Genomic DNA, 17,516 nt, shown 5'->3' with positions numbered 1-17,516 from the left:
CAGGTGCAGCCTTGTTCAGCAGTCTGTGGCTTAGGAAGTAGAATGGCAGATCACGGTGCCACATGTGGTATGGGGTTGAATGGGAGGCAGCTGTCTGGATGATCCCAGCTTTATAGATTGGAGGTCTTGATGGGAAGGGATGCCAATTAGAGTGAGGAGCACAGAGGAGCATGTTAGGAGAGATGGGAAGGTGATGAATTCTGACTTTGTAAAAGAAGTTGAAGGGACCAAATGGATATTAATGTTTGAATCTAGAAGGAGAAAAGAGGATGTGCTTTGGAAGTTTCAGTTAGAACAATGATGTTGAATGAGATTGGCAATCAATGTGTAAAGTGAAAGAAGAACCAGGTGAAGGTGAAAGGATTCAACAAAGGGAGAGTTCCAGAAGGAGAGTAGATGAGGCCAGAGAAGTGGAACCTATCTGTATTATAGAGGACCCAGGGGAGAGGGGTAAAAAAAGAGGACATGATAGTATCAAATATTGCAGTAAAGTCAACCAGGGTGAACACTGAACCATGCCCAAGAGGATATCATACAACTCCCCCCTCCTTGAACATAATGAATGAGCAAAAGTACATACCTACCAGGAAGAACCACCAATGGTGGTTTATGAACCATGAAAGGGGAGGATGTATGGCTGGTCTCCACGAGCCAGATAGGAATCATAGGGGAGGGAGAGCTGGCTGCCCAGGCTGCTTAAAATTCTCAGAGGGCCCCTTGGAGATGAGGCAGTCCCAGACCAGAGAAGCTGGAGGAAAACTTCCAAATGCCTAGGCCCTGTAGGAACCATATCAGCCAGGCAGAGGAAACACGTTTACCAATATCGAAGAACTACCCTCAGACTCCAGCAGAGCAGGGGCAGGAGAGTCTATCTTGAACAAACCATTGAAGTGCCCTACAAGGGGAAGGTCAGCTTTAAGCACTTGCCAAAATCAGAGACTCCTATATCAGTTCAGAACTGTTTAGCCCTTTCTCCCTCCTTCTGCAGCTTCTTCCCCAAAGGACCAGAGGCAGCCTGGTGAACAAGGGAAGAGGAGCTGTCCCAAGTGGAAAAGAGAAAGAAATCCAAACTTCAGGAAATAGACCCTGCAGTTACTAAAATGAGATTTTTTAATGTAAAGAAGTGACCAAAGAAATTCTTATGTCTTAGCATGGCCCTAAAACTCAATGACATGTGTTAGAGATCCCAAGAGGAAGGAAAGAGCCAGCCTCACAGAAGATTCTAAGAGGTGTCAACAGGAGGAATAGAGTTGTTCTCTGACTTTGTCCTTCAAGTCTGGCTGTCCAACAAAAGTCAAAAAGAGGGAGAGAAAATGACAGAAAATAAGACTTGGCCTAAAAACGGAGAGGGGGAATCAGTGAAGTTAAAATTGCTGGCACATAGCTTCTCCCTAATTTGGCATAGCATACAGGCATGCAAGACCTCCAGGTACACAGGGACAAACTACTGAATGGCTTGACTGATGATTTTTTTCTGCCTTAATGTTTAAATTGCTATCTTGCGGCCAGCAAGTGGCACAGTGGTTAAAGGCACTGGACTCCCACATGGCTGACTGCAGTTCAAGTTTCAGACCTGGCAGCTTGCTTTCTCACTTTCTCTCTCTTCCTCTTTCACTGTGTTCCTCTCTGATCAAATTAAAATAAACACATAAATGGATAAAGTTAATTAAAATAATTCTTTTAAAAATAGTGCTAAATCACTATCTTTATCAATAACATTTATATAAATTCTCCCTACTCAAAATTGAAATCATCTAGTAAGAGTGAGTATCAAAATATCTATTATTGCTGTGGACACCAACAATAGCTTTGATTGGAAGGATGAAAAAAACGACGTGTCAAAGAAATATATTGATGGGCTGGCAGGTGGGGTGTTGGTTAAGGCGCTGGACTCCCACATGGCCAACTGCAATTCCAGTCCCAGATTTGCTTTCTCACTTTCCCACTCTTTTTCTCTGTCTCTCTTTGGTTAAATTTTTTTTAAATGACGATGATAATTATTTTTAAAAAAGATAAACTGGGCTGAACTGAGGTGTAAATCATGCTGGGTAAAGTCTCTTCACAATCTAAATGATGTATAGCGATTTAATGTACAAATAATAATTTAAAATAAAATGAAACAAACAAAAAAAGAGAAACTTAAAAATAAGAGAAACATATTGAATTGGTGAAGTGAGATTTCAGGGCCAAGATCAGAAAATAAGAGAAAGAGACAGAGATGGAGAGTAAGAGAGATCCAGCAAGCTAAGAAATGAAGAAGCCAGGCAAAAAGTGACAAAAGTAATAGCCTGTATAGAGAACATTTATTGAGGGCTCTTCATATATAATATCTCATATCTTTTCAACAACTCTGTGAGTACAGGGAGACCATATAATGGATGAGAATGTCAGTTTTGCACTTGGTAATGTGCTGGGCACATTATAAACTATCAATATAAGTTATTTTTTATCTTCAAACAAGGGCTACTATTATATCATTTTATAGATAAAATAATTGAGACCTAGAATGGTTAAGTAAATTACCAGGGGTCATTGAATAACTAAAGGATGAAAGAATTTAAACCAAGAATCAGACTCCTTGCTCTTAACCTCTAATCTAAGCCAGACTTGACACTCATTCATTTCCCCTTCCAGTCTCTTTTCTGAGACGCAGCCACCTAAGAATCCTGGACTGTGTTTCATCTCAGCAGCATTTTGCTGCCAGCTGTTCCCAAACCCTGAGCCAAAGGTGAGGCTAATAGCTGGGACAATAAATGTAGCACTACCGAGAGTGTTAACCATTAGAGAGGAGGGTATTAAAGACTAAATAGAGGGACCAGCAGATAGCATACTGGTTGCAAAACTGGACTCCTACATAGTTGATCACAGATCAAGTCCCAGACCCGGTGGCTTAAAACTCATGCAAGGCACATGTGTATGTGTGCCCAAAATTCTGAGAGGTGAATGGAAGAGAAGGGATTGGAGTGTGGCCATCCCCTCTAGGGGGTGATTTCTCACTTTCCGTCTCTCTCTGTCTGTCTCTCCCTATAGCAAATAGATGATGGAAAAATTAAGTTCTGTTGGAGTCCAGTGAACGATATACTTTGTCTCAGTGAGAACTTCTTAAGCAAGAAATAGGAGAAGAGAGAGCAAGGTGACAACTGCTAGTAGAAATCGCTACATCTTTTGAAGTAAGGGTCACAAATGACTGACTTCTTATCTGAATTAGTAGCTTTGGTACAGAGCTGAACATTAGGTGGATCTAGGTCTCGAGATGGATGTGGGAACTGCTTTTCAATAGCTTGGGGGAGAGAGAACTTGTGAACGAAATTACGGGGGAGAGAAAATGAGAGGAGTGGGCTGTGCCAAAACTATGATTCTAACACCAATTATCCCTGGGACAAGGGGTTAAGTTTTGGCTCACTCTCCCCATTTATTTAGATTCATTTGAGTTTTAATTGCATATGGTATACTTTATCCATTATGAATGTCACGTTAAACCCCATATTGGGATTCTTCATTCTTTTCCATCCCTCTTCCTTTCTCTCCTTAATCTTCTCTCTGGACCTGCTCATATTCATTCACATGATAAACTCTTGTTGGAGCGAAATGAACTCAAAGTCTCAGGTCTTCCCAGTTGCATGAGGGCCAGGGCCTTATTTCCAATAACTACCCAAGATGCTCCATCATAACCACGTTCAACTTACTGAGACTCACACCCATATTCTTCTCGCACAAACCTGTTTTGTTTCCTCAGTTCCTATTATCAGTAACACTATCATCTTGAAACCTAGGAGTCATCTTCAGTTTTTCTTTCTTTCTAATTTTTTACCCAGAGTCAGTAACCAAGTCCCATAAATTTTCTTTTCTGGGGGCATGGTGTTTAAGGCACTGGACTCCCACGTGACTGACCATGATTTGAGTCCTGGACCTGGTGGCTTGAATATCACACCAGATGCATGTGCATGTTGCCCAAAATCCTGAGAGGAGAATGGAAGAGAAGGGATTGCAGCATCCCCCTTCCTCCTGGAGCTGATTTCTCACTTTCCTTCTCTCTGTCTCTTTCCAGTGAGCACATGTACCCTGTTAGGGGACAGGGAATGCTTTTTTGATGATGTTATTTTCACTGGCACTCTCATTCTACCATCATTACTTCATTCTTTCACATGCACAAACTTTTATAATTTCTTTGAAAGAGGTCTATTCCACTTTCAATCTACCACCACATCTTCTAATCTGATATTTTGCTGTGAGAAATATCTTTAAATACCTTAGAGATAATCATATAATTATAATCAAAAGTCACTGGTGACTCATCAGTGAATGATTACCAAGATTCTCCTAGACCAGAATTCAGGCTCCATGTGCCTGAGCCCCACTTACCCTTCCCACACCAGCCTCTCATTGTACCCATTATGGATGCATCTCTCTTGCAGCCACAGATGCCCACTGGCCAGGCCTTTGAAAAGGCAAGGAAGGACTCTCTGAGAGGCAAATCATTCTGCTCTGAGACAGGATCTGGGGTTAATCCAACCAGTCAGGAGTGGCCAAGGGCATCAGACTGAATTTCTTCACAGTGCACAGTATTTTCCATGGATATCAAGTGCAGTGTCTGATTTAAAAAACAATCACGAGCCCAAAATAGGAGCAAATTTATTTAGACACATTGAAAAAAAGAGCTAAAATAATCCTTGGACTTGGCCAGGGCATATGGGGTTGTAAAAAGAGATCTCAGAAGCTCAAATTAGAAAAATAAGGAAGAAAGGAGAGTCAAATGGCTGTGATCAACTCAGGGTTGTTTTCCTAGAAAGGTGGAGAAGGGGCCACTTCAGAGGAGTTAACACTTTGAGAGCTGAGGGAGGAAATGGACACCATGTGTCCACAATGAGTCAGTTTTTCTGCTCCCAGCAACCATAAGATTCCTATCCTTACAGCTCAGGAGTTTTCACTGCAGCCTCATTCCACCATGAATTCTGAGGGACCTGGGAGGGAGCAGGACAGGCAAGGGGATGACTAATCACAGTTCTGTTCTCATATCAAAAGCTTGACTAAGTTGAGAGCTCTGGAGACACAGGACAATGGTTACTCGATGATGCTGTGATGACATCACAAGAGGAGCTAGCCCCTAGACCCATCCCCACCTTCCTCAGAGCTGAGCAGAGGAACCAGAGGGAAAGTCCACCTTCCCCAGCACAGCCATACTATCCACCTCACTCAACTACTTGTCAAGTTTGCTATCAACACAAGGGGTGAGTTGCATTTGGACAACTGTAAATGGCCACTCTCTTCTATCCTGGAAATGACCTCTTGCACCCAGGCACTAAGCAGGGTTGAGTAAAATTTTCCGTCATTTTTGTTAGCAAGAACTGGGTTCATTTCATCTTGGAATAGAGATTCTTACCAATTTTAGAGTTCAGGGTCATAATCTGTCTCCCCTGAGAGCCATACTGATTTTAAAACTAAATTAGACAAAATTTTATTTTTATGTTGCTAAAGGAAATCAAAGGTGTGCCCATTAGATCAACTTAAAGTTTTGTCAGGGACCAAAAAGCTACATCCATATCTAAAAAGTTAAAGTACACATAAATATAGCTGCAACATAAATTTAGGGTAAAACAGAATAATAAAGTAATTTCCTTCTGAAAAATCTTACTTTATGACTGTCATGCTCATATTTTCAGACAAATTAGAACTTCTTGTTTATCTCTTGATTTATCTCTGATTTCTCCCCCTACCCTAGTTATTTGGCTGAACTTGGATGGAGGCAGTTCAAGAGTGGCCCATGGGAACCCAATCTTGGTAGTAGGGGATTCAATTATCTTCCCTTCCTCAACTCTCAAATGACAAATGCAATTCTCAAGATGTGGGAGCTTAGGCAGGATGCCGGATTGAAGAAATGTCCTGCATCCCTGAATCCACGAATATTTCTCCCATTTATCTTTAGAGAGATAAGGAAGGTAGTCGTAGTCTTCTAGGACATCTTTAATACCTTTGTGGGTCATGGATACCTTTGGCAATCTGATCAAACTTACAGACTCCTTGGAATAATGTTTTTAAATTAATTTTAAAAACACAAATTGGGTTACAGAAGAAGCCAATTCTATTGAAATACAAGTTTCTATGGTTGGTTAGGGGCCTGGGGATCCTCGGACACAGGGTCTGTAGAATGGAAACAAGAATAAATGAAAAGAAAGCAAAGTAAGGGTGGGGAGATCAGGAGCTGTCACAGATCCACTATAAGGATAAAGACAGCTCTTCAATGAGAATATGATCTAGAGGCTGAGCACATCCCAGGAAGGCTTTCTTGAGAACAAAGATGGAAGGAGATGTGAGCAGGAAGTCTAGACAAATCCTCTCCCACCCACGACCCACCTCATATTTCTTTTCAGGGCCCAGATAATCAAAAAACAATGTCGAGTGATGATAAGAGTAAAGCTAGTGACCCCAAGAATGAGCCCAAGAACTGCGATCCCAGGTGTGAACAAAAGTGTGAATCCAAATGCCAGCCCAGCTGTTTAAAGAAGCTGCTGCAACGCTGCTCGGACAAGTGCCCACGGGAAAAGTGTCCGCCACCACCAAAATGCCCACCATGCCCTCCACCCTGTCCCTGTCCCCCACCCTGCCCAGCTCCCTGCCCTCCCAAGCCCTGTACCAAGATCTGTCCTCCTAAATGCCCACCTCCGTGCCCGCCTCCATGCCCACCTTCTTGCCCACCTCCATGTCCACCTCCACAATGAGGCACTGGGGACACCACTGGGCCCCACTACCACTGCCATCTCCACCATGTACAACACCATGGGATGGGAAATGAAACCATGAACTGACAAGTAAACCTGTTCCTCTGCTGCGCAAGACTTCTTCTGGTGTGTTGGTGGATTCTGATTTTGTTGTCGCTGCTGTTTGAATTAAACCTCCAAGAAGCAATCCCCAACCCTCCACTATCAACTTTGAGGACCCCACCTACTGCCTAGAGAGAGGTCCTTTCCTCTGAAGGGTATAGGTATACCTAGGGAATGCCTGTCCCTTTAGAGCAATGCCTGGGAGATCCATAAATATGGCTGGAGTTCCTAGTGTGTCTAACCCCAAGAAACAGGAGAGAGTGGATAAGAAAGGGGAAGAAGAGTGGACATCGACAAGAAAGGCTGAGAAAAGATGTCCTACTACCTTTCCTGTTAGTTCATTATTTAATGTTTAGGCAGATGGGCTCTGAGTATAGGCTGCATGAGTTCAAACTCTAGCCCTACTCCCTAACAACTATGTGACTTAAAGTAAGTTGTTTCACTTCTCTGTGCTTCAGTTTCCTTCTTTCTGCAAGAGGAATCATGACTCTAATCGTACTGTTGTTACAGGTGGTTGCAAGTCAAATGCCTGGTTTACTGGGGCACAGCAAGTGCTCAGTAAGGGAGCACTCTACATCTCCCAAGTCTAACCTTTGTTGTACCTGAACTTAATTGCCCTGTGTTTCTTTTCTCCCTTAGTCTGTATGTCTCCTGAGCATACTAGTCAGGTTCTTATTTGTGCCTATAGGCACACAGGTAAATGATCTTTTTTTATTTTTATTTTTTTGGAGAGTTTTATTTTTTTGCTATAGGGTGCATGCGCTTGCCAGAAAGAGAGAGAGAGACAGAGAGAGAGGAAGCTAGAAATCACCTCCCAGGGGGGATGGCCACACCGCAGTCCCCTCTCCTCCATTCTCTCAGGATCTTGGGAACGCATGCACACACACCCAGCATGAGTTTAAGCCACAGGGTCCAGGACTCGAACCACGGTCGGCTACATGGGAGTTCAGCGACATAGCCATTATGCTAACTGCTGGTCCCAAATGATCTTAAAAAAAAATAATAATAAGCCTCAGTGTAGCATACTGGATTTCAATGCTGCTGGAAGGCACATGGCTTATCATGGGTTTAGATCTCAATTGTCCTGAAAACATGCCAGACACATGTGTGTGCCCAAGATTCTGACCAGCTAAAAGGCTGGGGGGAGGGGATCCTGTCAGAGTGGCTCTCTTTCTCTCTCTCCCTCTCTCTCTCTTTCCCCCCTCCCTCTCCCTCTCTTTCTGAGTGTACATGCTCCCTATTATGAATAAAATAAAACTTTTTTAAAAAGAAAAAGAGGGCCAACCCTAAAGCCTAGCAGTTAAGTGAGTGTGATCCCACACGGCCAACTGTGGGTTCAAGTCAGGGCTTTGGTGGTTTGAAAACATGTTGTATGCATGTGTGTGCTTTCATGCCCAAAATTCTGAGAATGGAGAAATGAAGGAGAGGGGATTGTGGCATGAACATGCCCCACTACTAGGAGGTACTTTCTCCCTCTCCCTGTCCTTCTTCCCCTCTCTCCCTGTCCCTTTGGCAAGTGCTCTGGAATTTAATTTTCCTCTGGAAATTAAAGGGAAAAAAAAGAGGAAGGAAGGAAGGAAGGAAGGGAGAGAAGAAAAAGAAGAAAGAAAGAAGGAAGGAAAAGGAAGGAAGGGAAGAAGAAAGAATGAAAGAAAGAAAGATTAGTTTCTTGTATAAAATAGAAGCATCCTCTTGCCCAACCTGTTAAAAAGCTAGATCTACAGCTGGCCAAGAACTTTAGCATATTGAGGCGGTGATAGGAGAGAGTGGGATACATCCTGAGGAGGAGTGGAGGCTGGCAGAAATGAAAGAAAGAAAGAAAGAAAGAAAGAAAGAAAGAAAGAAAGAAAGAAAGAAAGAAAGAAAGAAAGAAAGAAAGAAAGAAAGAAAGAAAGAAAGAAAGAAAGAAAGAAAGAAAAAGAAAGAAGAGAAAGGAAGAAGGAAGAAAACAAGCAAGCAAAAGAAAGCAAGGAAGGAAGGAATGAAAAAAGAAAAAAGGGAAGGAAGAAGAAAGAGGGAGGGTGAGGGGGGAAGGTTGGAGGGAAGGAGGGAGGAAAGAAAAGTTTTGGATTATACCAATATCAGTTACCAATGTCAGCCCCAATATTTTGAACTCTTATTACGTAATATGTCATTATTGAGAGAATTCCAGTGATGAGCATATGGGACTTCTATTTTTGCAATTTTCTGTGACTCTATCATATTAAAAGTTAGAATTTAAGTTAAAAAATAAAAGGTTAAGCACAAAAATAATACACATCTGGAAGAATACCAATAAGGAATGAATAGGAAAAGCATCTACACCTGATATGCAAGCTGGGATTTATTTACATGTAGCCACAGATAGTTGATGTCGAACTAATTTAATTTATGAAAAGGAATTCTGGGGTTCATATTGCTGAGAAGGATATTGGAGCAGGGCATTAAGAACCAGGACATAAGAGACCAGAAGTGTGGACTCACTCCTGCCCTGTCAGCTTCCCTCATCTCTGCCAGCCTCAGGACGTATCCCACTCTCTCCTATCATTGTCTCAATATGCTAAAGTTCTTGGCCAGCTGCAGACCCAGCTTTTTAACAGGTTGGGCAAGAGGATGCTTCTATTTTATACAAGAAGGGAATCGGATTGCCTAGGAGGTCATGAGGTCAGCCCTTTGGCAGAGCAGACAGCTCTGACACTTAGGTAAAACAAGTCTAAATTATTACAATCCACAGCAAGTAAGTGGAAATAGTTTCAAGATTTCCTGCTGCCATAGTAGTATAAGATAATAAAAATGGCCAAATCTGGGATGGTCCCTATGGAATCATGACATACAAAAGGCTTTCCATGCTTCTGTGTCTGGAAGATAGTTCAGAATAGTAAAGGATGCAGAAAGTATAGATAGTCCAAAATATTCCAGAGACAAGACACCTGGAACCAACCTCAGGCCAAGGTCATATAATCCAACTATTTTCAGAAGCAGACTTCTAGAACACACAAGCTGGAAAGGTCTTCCATATATGAAAAACAGAAGTTACTTTCTCTGACAAAAGAGGCTTCAGTCCTCAGGGTCTCCTGGCAAGAATGAGAGTCTGGCACCAAAGTTCCCATCCTCTAGAGCCCGGCAGATGGGCCCCTGTTGGATGTTGGAAACCTCCAGAAGCCAAGCTGAGGGCATTGGGGGTGGTAGTCAACTGCTATAACAGGTGGAAAACCCTTCCACCTCATGGAAAGTTAAAAGAAGGGAGGGAGGGAGGGAAGGAGCAATGAAGGAAGAGAGGAGAAAAGGGAGAAGAGGAAAGGAGAGAAGAAGGAAGGATGAGAAAGGAAGGAGGAAGGAAGGAAGGAAGGAAGGAAGGGGATAAGGAAGGAGGGAGAGAAGGAGGGAGGAAAGCGGGAGAGGGAGAGAGAATAGGACAATAATGTGGCATCTTCTTACATCTAGTAAATGATGACTTTTAAATAATAAATCCCACAATTTCAGTGCTAAAGAGTGTGCTGCAGTTGGGGGAAATATAAAAAGGCTCTCTCTCTCTCTCTCTCTCTCTCTATATATAGTGTGTGTATGTGTGTGTGTGTGTGTATAGAGAGAGGAAAAAAAATTGTGTATGAAAAGCTGAAAATGATTCAACCCTTTGTTCCACCTCACAGAACCTGCAGAGAAAACAATCATAAAATGGGGGGGGGCTTATAAATAAAGGTGATTATTATAGTATAATTAGGGGGTTGGATTAAATAAACTAATGAGGTTGTATTAAAAAAACTTGGATTTTTTGATGGAACAATTTACAGTCACTAAAATGTATTAAAGGGGAAAAGTAAGTCCTCAACTGAACTTACAGCATAAAGCAATTATCAACAAAAAGCTTCTGTTGATAATAAAGATAATAATGATGATAGTAAAAATAGAAGAAAATTTGTGGACATTCTCATTATATTAGGACAATGGAGTTTGGGGTAACCAGTAGAACACTTTACTTTTTGATTTCTGGATTTCTTCTAATATGCTATTGGCTGGACCAGCCAGGTGGTATGGTCGTTAAGACAGCTGGATCCCACATGGCCCACTATGTGTTCTAGTCCTGGACATAGTGGCTTGAAAAACACTCTGCGCATCGCTTTGTAATAGGGAAAAATATAATAATGAAAAAATAATGAAATAATCATGAACACTTCAGAGATGCTCAAAGTTTGTGTATATATATTGAGTTTATTATGAACAAGACAGAAACAGCACTCCCACAGGGTCTCCACACCACAATCCACCCCCACACCAGCCATCCTGGATCACAGGCACATGCATATGCTTAATGAGCTCAGGAAGGTCTCCAGAAGAGAACTTGGAAACTGTCTACATTAGTCAGCCTCAGTGAATATTACATTTTACTGCTGCACCACTGTCCAGCCCCTTGAAGTCCTTTCTTTTATTCAGTGCACAAAAAGAAAGGAAGGAAAGGAGAACATCTTAGGTAATACACAGCATGTAGAAAACACCCAAGGTAAAGCATAGGTTCTCGGTGCCAGGCTTTAGAGCAGCTCCTTGGTAGAAAGGGTCAGGGGCTGTGCCCCTCCCGGGTGACTCTGAGAACTCTGGGCACAGACTGGGTGGAGGCCAGCTCTGAGAACATGAAACCATCTGCGGCTAATTTCATTATCATTTCTCCCAAGTAAAGGAAACCAAAGATAGACATCTCTTAATGGCTACTTTTCTAGCAAAGAGCTAGATCAAAGGCAACCCCAAGGAAGATGGCTAGAATGTGATGAGGATGCCACCTCCCTGCAAAATGCCATAATTACTCCCAGCCCCAGCGGCAGTCACCAGGGTTCTGCACCAAAGGTACAGGTTTGTGCACATCAGCGACACCTGAAAGGGGGATCAGGAGGATCTCTGTAGCACTAGACTTGAAGGCTCACAGATAACCAGGTGGGGCAGAACCGTGCAATTCTAAGGGCCCATTTAGAAGCTCACAAAAGGAGCATCCCTTCGTGCTGTCTCGGGAATCAGACAGAGTGCAGCTTGCCTTGAAAAAGGGCTTCTGAGCCCTTCCAAATCAGGAACTGAGGGCCAGTGCTCTGAGAAGGCTGGGCACAAAATCACAGGTAGGTCTTATTTTGAAGTTAGAAAGAACCCTAGGTGTTTTTCTTGCACCCTCCACTTCCATATGTGAGTGGAAGCTAGGGAGATGGCAGGAGGTCAGCAACTACGAAGCCTGCTCTATTTTTCCTATCCTGCTCCCACTTGACCAAAGATTCCAGCCCAGGGACATAAGAACAGGCACACTGTGGAAGGCTTTACTGATGATAAGTCATAATTGCTTCTACACCACACCTGATGATGCTTCACAAATAAGCAAATCAGTAAATACAGTAGATCATTTTCCAAACACATCTTTATATGTTCCTAAGATACAAAGTGATTGTAAAATGCATACCAGGATATTTTCAGCTGCACTCATCTTTCCAGGGCATGAAACCTCAGATGTCTCAGCCCTATAGCTATGAGCTCTCTCCTAGGCTCAAAGGAAATTCTGCTCAGACCAAGGATTCACAGCTTTTCCTTCAAGTAACACTCTCATCTCTTACCTACATAATTCAAACTTCCTCACCAGCTTTTTAAATCCATCTTCCTCTAGTCCTGGCTTCAGTGGAAGCGGATAAGAGTCTCCCTAAAATTCAAATCTAAATATGGCACTCTCTTGCTTAAAATTCTTAAACATGTCCTCTTTGCCTAGGGAGTGTAAGCCAGCATGCAAACATCCTCAAGAGCTGTCCCTTGCCTCCCCTCCTGTTGTACCTCACTACTTCTCCATCTCCTTGTAGAAGAAACAGTTCAGTAGTCAGTAACTGTCGGCATTTTCTGTCATGCAGCAGGAAATTTCTGGTCTTTATGACTTTTCTCCTGCTTCTTTGTCATTCCTCCTTCCTCTGAATGATGCCCTTGGCAAATCCTCATCATTTAACTCCACCCAGGGGTCACCTGCTCCAAGAAGCTTCCCCACTTCCCACCCCACGCTGTTCAGATGGCCCTTCCTGTGGTCTCAGATCATCCATGCCTTCCTCCCTGTAAAACACATGAACACACATGGCACACTGTTCTGTTCATCTGTTTATAATCTGACTTCCCCACTTGACTATATGCTCTTTGTGAAAACACAGGCACACAGGCAGACATTCAATAATAACAAATGAGTGGCTGCTCGGTGGTTTGGAGACATTTTTCCAAGGAACAAGAGACTGCTCTGAACTGCGCTCTTCTCCATTGTGCTTCTAACCTCAGTGTATGGAGACACCCCTAGAAACTGGCAGTGGGGAACATGAAGGAGCTGAGACAGAAGCAGCCCTGGCCTTGGCCAACAGTTCTGCACTTTTTGGCCACTTCTGTATTAAGCTACAAGATAAAGATCCTGCTAGCCCCCATCCTACCTCCACAGAGAGATACAGCCTGCCTAAGAGTGTTTGTTTTTTGGGGTTTTTTTGTTGTTTTTTGTTTGTTTGTTTGTTTTACTTCAAAAGGCAACATGGCACGAGGAAAGGGTTTGACATCACAGACATGGATTCATCACACAGACATGTACCACCAAAGTTGCTCTGCACTAACCAGCTGTGAAGTCTGGGCAAGTTGTTTAACCTCTATGGGAGAGAAAGTCTCAGTGTCTTCATGCGAAGAATGGGAAGAAAAATCTCACCAAGGGGTGGGAGGTTGGGGGGAAGTAAGATCATTTATGAAAATCCCCTGCATGGAAAACTGAGCTTACAAAGCCGTGAGACCAACAACACTCAAGGACCTAGGTCAGCCCTTGGTCTAATAACTCATCACCCACTACAGTAAGAGCATCATCACTTGCTATGTGAAGCAGTGGATCTGAGGGAGAGGAGGGAATTTCCAGGAAAGGATGAGAAATATCTTTGAAGGCAAGGAGAGTTAGAAAGTCATCCCCTCCACCACACTTCGAAGTTATGCCACAGTAGGATCCAGAAGGAGACTTTAGCTTTATTGAATGTCAGAGCTGGACATGGCATTGAGTGTCTAAGTGAGGAAACTAAGGCCCAGAGAGGGAAGCAGCTCAACCAAAGTCACACTGGGTTAGTTGTTCAGAGAATTTAGGATTTCTAACCCCAGTGTAGGCCCAAATGAACCAGAACCCAGTCTCAAAAAGGAAATGAATGAAGACCAAGAGAAAACCCAAGCAATTTGGGAATATCATTTCTCCTCATGGTTGGTGTTGGTCTTTATCCTAAGGTCCATGAACCCCTGAAAGTGAATATATGCACATGTGTACGTTTCCTTCCTCATGATCCCCAAATGGTTGAGAACCACTACTGGTCTCCTCTTTGATGTCATCCTGAAGCTTATATTAATAGCACAGTGATCCCTAAATGGTTGCCTCATGGACCATTGCCCAGACCAGACACGTGTTTACCATGTGACCTTGAACAAGGCCCTTGACACTTAGGCTTCAGTGCTCTCATGTGAAAAATGCAATCAATAAATAGTCCTATGCTTCCTTTAAAAGCATGTGCTGCAGTTAAAACAAGGAGGTGGCGGGTGGCCTCTCACATCCCTTCTGGCCCCGATGGCAGATGATCCACAGCTCCTCCCACACCTCTGATTCAGACTCCCTGTGTGGGTGACACAGACGGAAGGGAAGGGAGAGGAATGGTGGACTCTCCCACAGGAATTCACAAGCTCAGTGCACTCTCCAGAGACACCCGCTCCCCAGGAAACGGGATGAGCTGCATTCTGCACCATTCAGCTTTATCGGATCCATTGCCCTGTAATATACAGAGGGATGAATCAGAGGAGTCTGGGAAATTTTATGATCTGAACAAAGGAGATAGTTATTTGATGGGCATGGGGGGAAAAAAGTTCTGCAAACACCTGAGTCTCTTCTGCTGACCCTAATTATGCCCTGGCTCCCAATAATGACAGCTCAAAAGATCTAAAATCTTACTCTTGGATGGCATCACATGAGATTAGCCACAATCTTGCTGGAGGGCTAGGGATGATCAAAGGAACAGCATGGTCACCTCGTGTTAAGATTTAGAATGGGACAATCTCCCCGAAGTTGTCTAAGCCATAGATATTGGGCCACTAAGGTTGAGTTTTGAGGACTCAGACCCCGAATACTCCCACTCTGTATTTTGAAAAAGACTAATCACCCAGATAACTCAGCCATCCAGCTGGGTCACTGCCATGTGCAGAGGACAAAGACTGGGTCTTTTTAGGTATGATCTAGGAGGAAAGGTCCTAGATACTTACAAAGTCACCTAGACTGATCACTCAGGATTGCACTCGTAGTATCACAGAATATAAGGAGAGGACCTGACTGAACATCTTGCTTTCCTATATTAAATATGATGAACCTGAGGCCAGCGAGGGTCGAGAACTCAGGTCACACATCTTGTTAGAGACAAAGTCAGGTATCCTGGGCCTCTGTGCGGTACTTTGTCTATGCATCAAGGTAAGTAGAAAAGCACAAGTCAGAGACCGAATGTTGGGGAACAAAGTAAAAGAGAGAGAACAAGGAGTGCTGGAAGGAATCAAAGAAGGCTTCATGGAAGAGGTGAGTCCTGAATCAATTTGATTGAAATAACCTTATGTAAGTAGCTCGATGACCCAAAGTGTAGGTTTGTATGTTCTCTAATTTATTCCTCACAAGAATTCTATGAGCCTCATTCTAGATTTGACTGGGCACTGTCATTCAGTGTCCAACATTCTTAATGTAGCTAAACTGAGACACAGGTAATGCTTCCATCACAGTAGTAGCACAGTGGTGACAGTAAGACCTGCAACATTTTCAAGAAAGAAAAAAAATCTGTGAAATAGTATTTCCCCTTCTTTTTTAAGGTTTTGCCATAGGGCATATGGATATGCACTGAAGAGAGACAGAGAGACAGTGAGAGGGAAGGTGAGAAATCACCTGCTGGGGATGACCACACTGCAATCCCTTCTCCTCCCTTCTCCTGGGATTTTGGGAATCCTCACACACACACCCAGCATGATTTTCAAGCCACTGGGTCTGGGCCTCAAACCACAGTCAGCCATGTGGGAGTCCAACACCTTAACCACTACACCACCTACTGGCCCTGTATTTTCCCTTCTTGACAAAAGGAAATGGATGCTCTGAAAGGCCAAGTCACTTAGCGAATACTGCACTCTGTGTAGTAGAGTCTGTCCTTTGGTTAATGGCATCCTGAGTTCAGTTCTTTTATACACCTCAGTGCCTCTTTTTATCAAAAGCTAGTCTTTGATTGAAGGTGCCAACATAACAAATAGGAATATACTTAAATGAGGAAACACCAAAATGAGCATATGAGACCCTTCCCCTGCAGTCCCTTTTCCAGAGGTCCCAAACACTTCAGATATTGAGAAGGTGTATAGTTTTCTACTGCTGCTATAAGAAGCACTCACATATTGAGTGGCTTAAAACAATGAATTATATTATAGTTCTGAAGGTCAGAAGTCTGACCCAGGTCTCACTGAACTAGAAATATTTATTTCTGGAGGCTCTATAGGAGAATATGTTTTCTTGTTTTTTCCAGTCTCTATAGATTGTGCTCATTCCTGGTTCATAATTCTCTTCCATCTCCAAAACCAGAAGTGTCCAGTCAATCTTTTTCACATCACAGCACTCTGACACTGACGTTTTTATGCCCTTTGCCACTTTTAAGAACCCTCATGATAACACTGGCATTACCTTGATTAGCCAGGATAATTTCTCTAAGGTCATTTGATTAACAATTTTTATTCCATCTGCTGCTTTAATTCTTTTTCCCAAGTAACCTAACATATTCATAAATTCTAGGGAATAGGTTGTGAACATCCTTGGGAGGCCAATATTCTTCCTACCACAGAAGGATTTGGAGGTTAATTTCAAGAATGTTCTGCTATTGGGACAAGCAGTTAGCGTAATGGCTATGTGGCTGGACTCCCATGTAGTCAACCGCGGTTCAAGTTCCGGACCTGGTGGCTTAAACTCATGTCGGGCTTGTGTGTGTGTGTGCCCAAGATCCCAAGAGGAGAATGGAGGAGAAGGGATTGCGGCATGGTCATCGCCCCTGGGGGGTGATTTCTCACTTTCTGTCTCTCTGTCTCTCTCTCTTTTTCTGGTGAGCGCACGCACCCTATAGCAAAAACCTCTCCAAAAAAAAAGAAAAGAATGTTCTGCTATCATAAATCAACTCAAAGATTGACAGTTCTTTGAGAGGAATCAAATACTCATCTCTAACTGGATTCAAACCTCTCCCATGAGAACATGATTTGGTCTCTCCATTGTTCTACGCATCCCTATTTAGTCTCCATCTTTGGGCTCAACCAAAGCAACTAAAATGTATGTGGCATGAGCAAAACCATCTCATGCACCCTATTGTAGGAAACTTCTGGAAATCTCAAGCAAGCATGTCTCTTCCACCATCTCGCACTCATCCCCTTTCCTAAGTTAACCCCATTCTTGCTCTTAGATCTCTGTATTGAAACAACCTCCTAATCAAGATTCCTTCCTTGCACCTGCCTGGAATGCCTTTTCCCACTCTCCTGCCTGAGTACTGTCCAGTGGGACATAGCACAGACATCTCTTCCCCCAGAAGTCTCCCATGACTCTACCCAGGTCAATAAAGATACCTTCTTCTGAGACAGGAGCTTACCTTGGCCCATCTTCCCCCAAACCCTGAAGCCCTGTAAAAGTAGGGCCAGGAATGACAGAAGAATGAACTAACAAAC

The 17,516-nt window shown here is 43.1% G+C and overlaps 1 protein-coding gene and 1 non-coding gene across 2 annotated transcripts; both read left to right on the top strand.

The window, feature by feature from the left end:
- Positions 1 to 5,088: 5,088 nt before the first annotated feature.
- On the top strand, positions 5,089 to 6,861 carry LELP1 (late cornified envelope like proline rich 1). The gene is made up of 2 exons (XM_006159840.2): positions 5,089 to 5,228; positions 6,369 to 6,861. Exon 2 carries the CDS (start codon positions 6,390 to 6,392, stop codon positions 6,714 to 6,716), a length of 327 nt encoding a protein of 108 aa, XP_006159902.1. The 5' UTR covers positions 5,089 to 5,228; positions 6,369 to 6,389; the 3' UTR covers positions 6,717 to 6,861.
- Positions 6,862 to 15,465: 8,604 nt separating this feature from the next.
- LOC114009897 (small nucleolar RNA SNORA1) lies at positions 15,466 to 15,594 on the top strand. Its single transcript, XR_003551286.1, has one exon. It is a non-coding gene; the product is annotated as a small nucleolar RNA SNORA1 (small nucleolar RNA).
- Positions 15,595 to 17,516: the final 1,922 nt, after the last annotated feature.

The sequence above is a fragment of the Tupaia chinensis genome, unplaced genomic scaffold, assembly GCF_000334495.1.
Source record: "Tupaia chinensis unplaced genomic scaffold, TupChi_1.0 Scaffold000659_1, whole genome shotgun sequence".
NCBI lineage: Eukaryota > Metazoa > Chordata > Mammalia > Scandentia > Tupaiidae > Tupaia > Tupaia belangeri.
This window is presented reverse-complemented; position numbering and strand designations above follow the sequence as displayed.

What these genes read in the sequence shown, in the direction of transcription:
- LELP1 (XM_006159840.2), top strand. Translation starts at nt 6,390, where the DNA reads ATGTCGAGTGATGATAAGAGTAAAGCTAGTGACCCCAAGAATGAGCCC.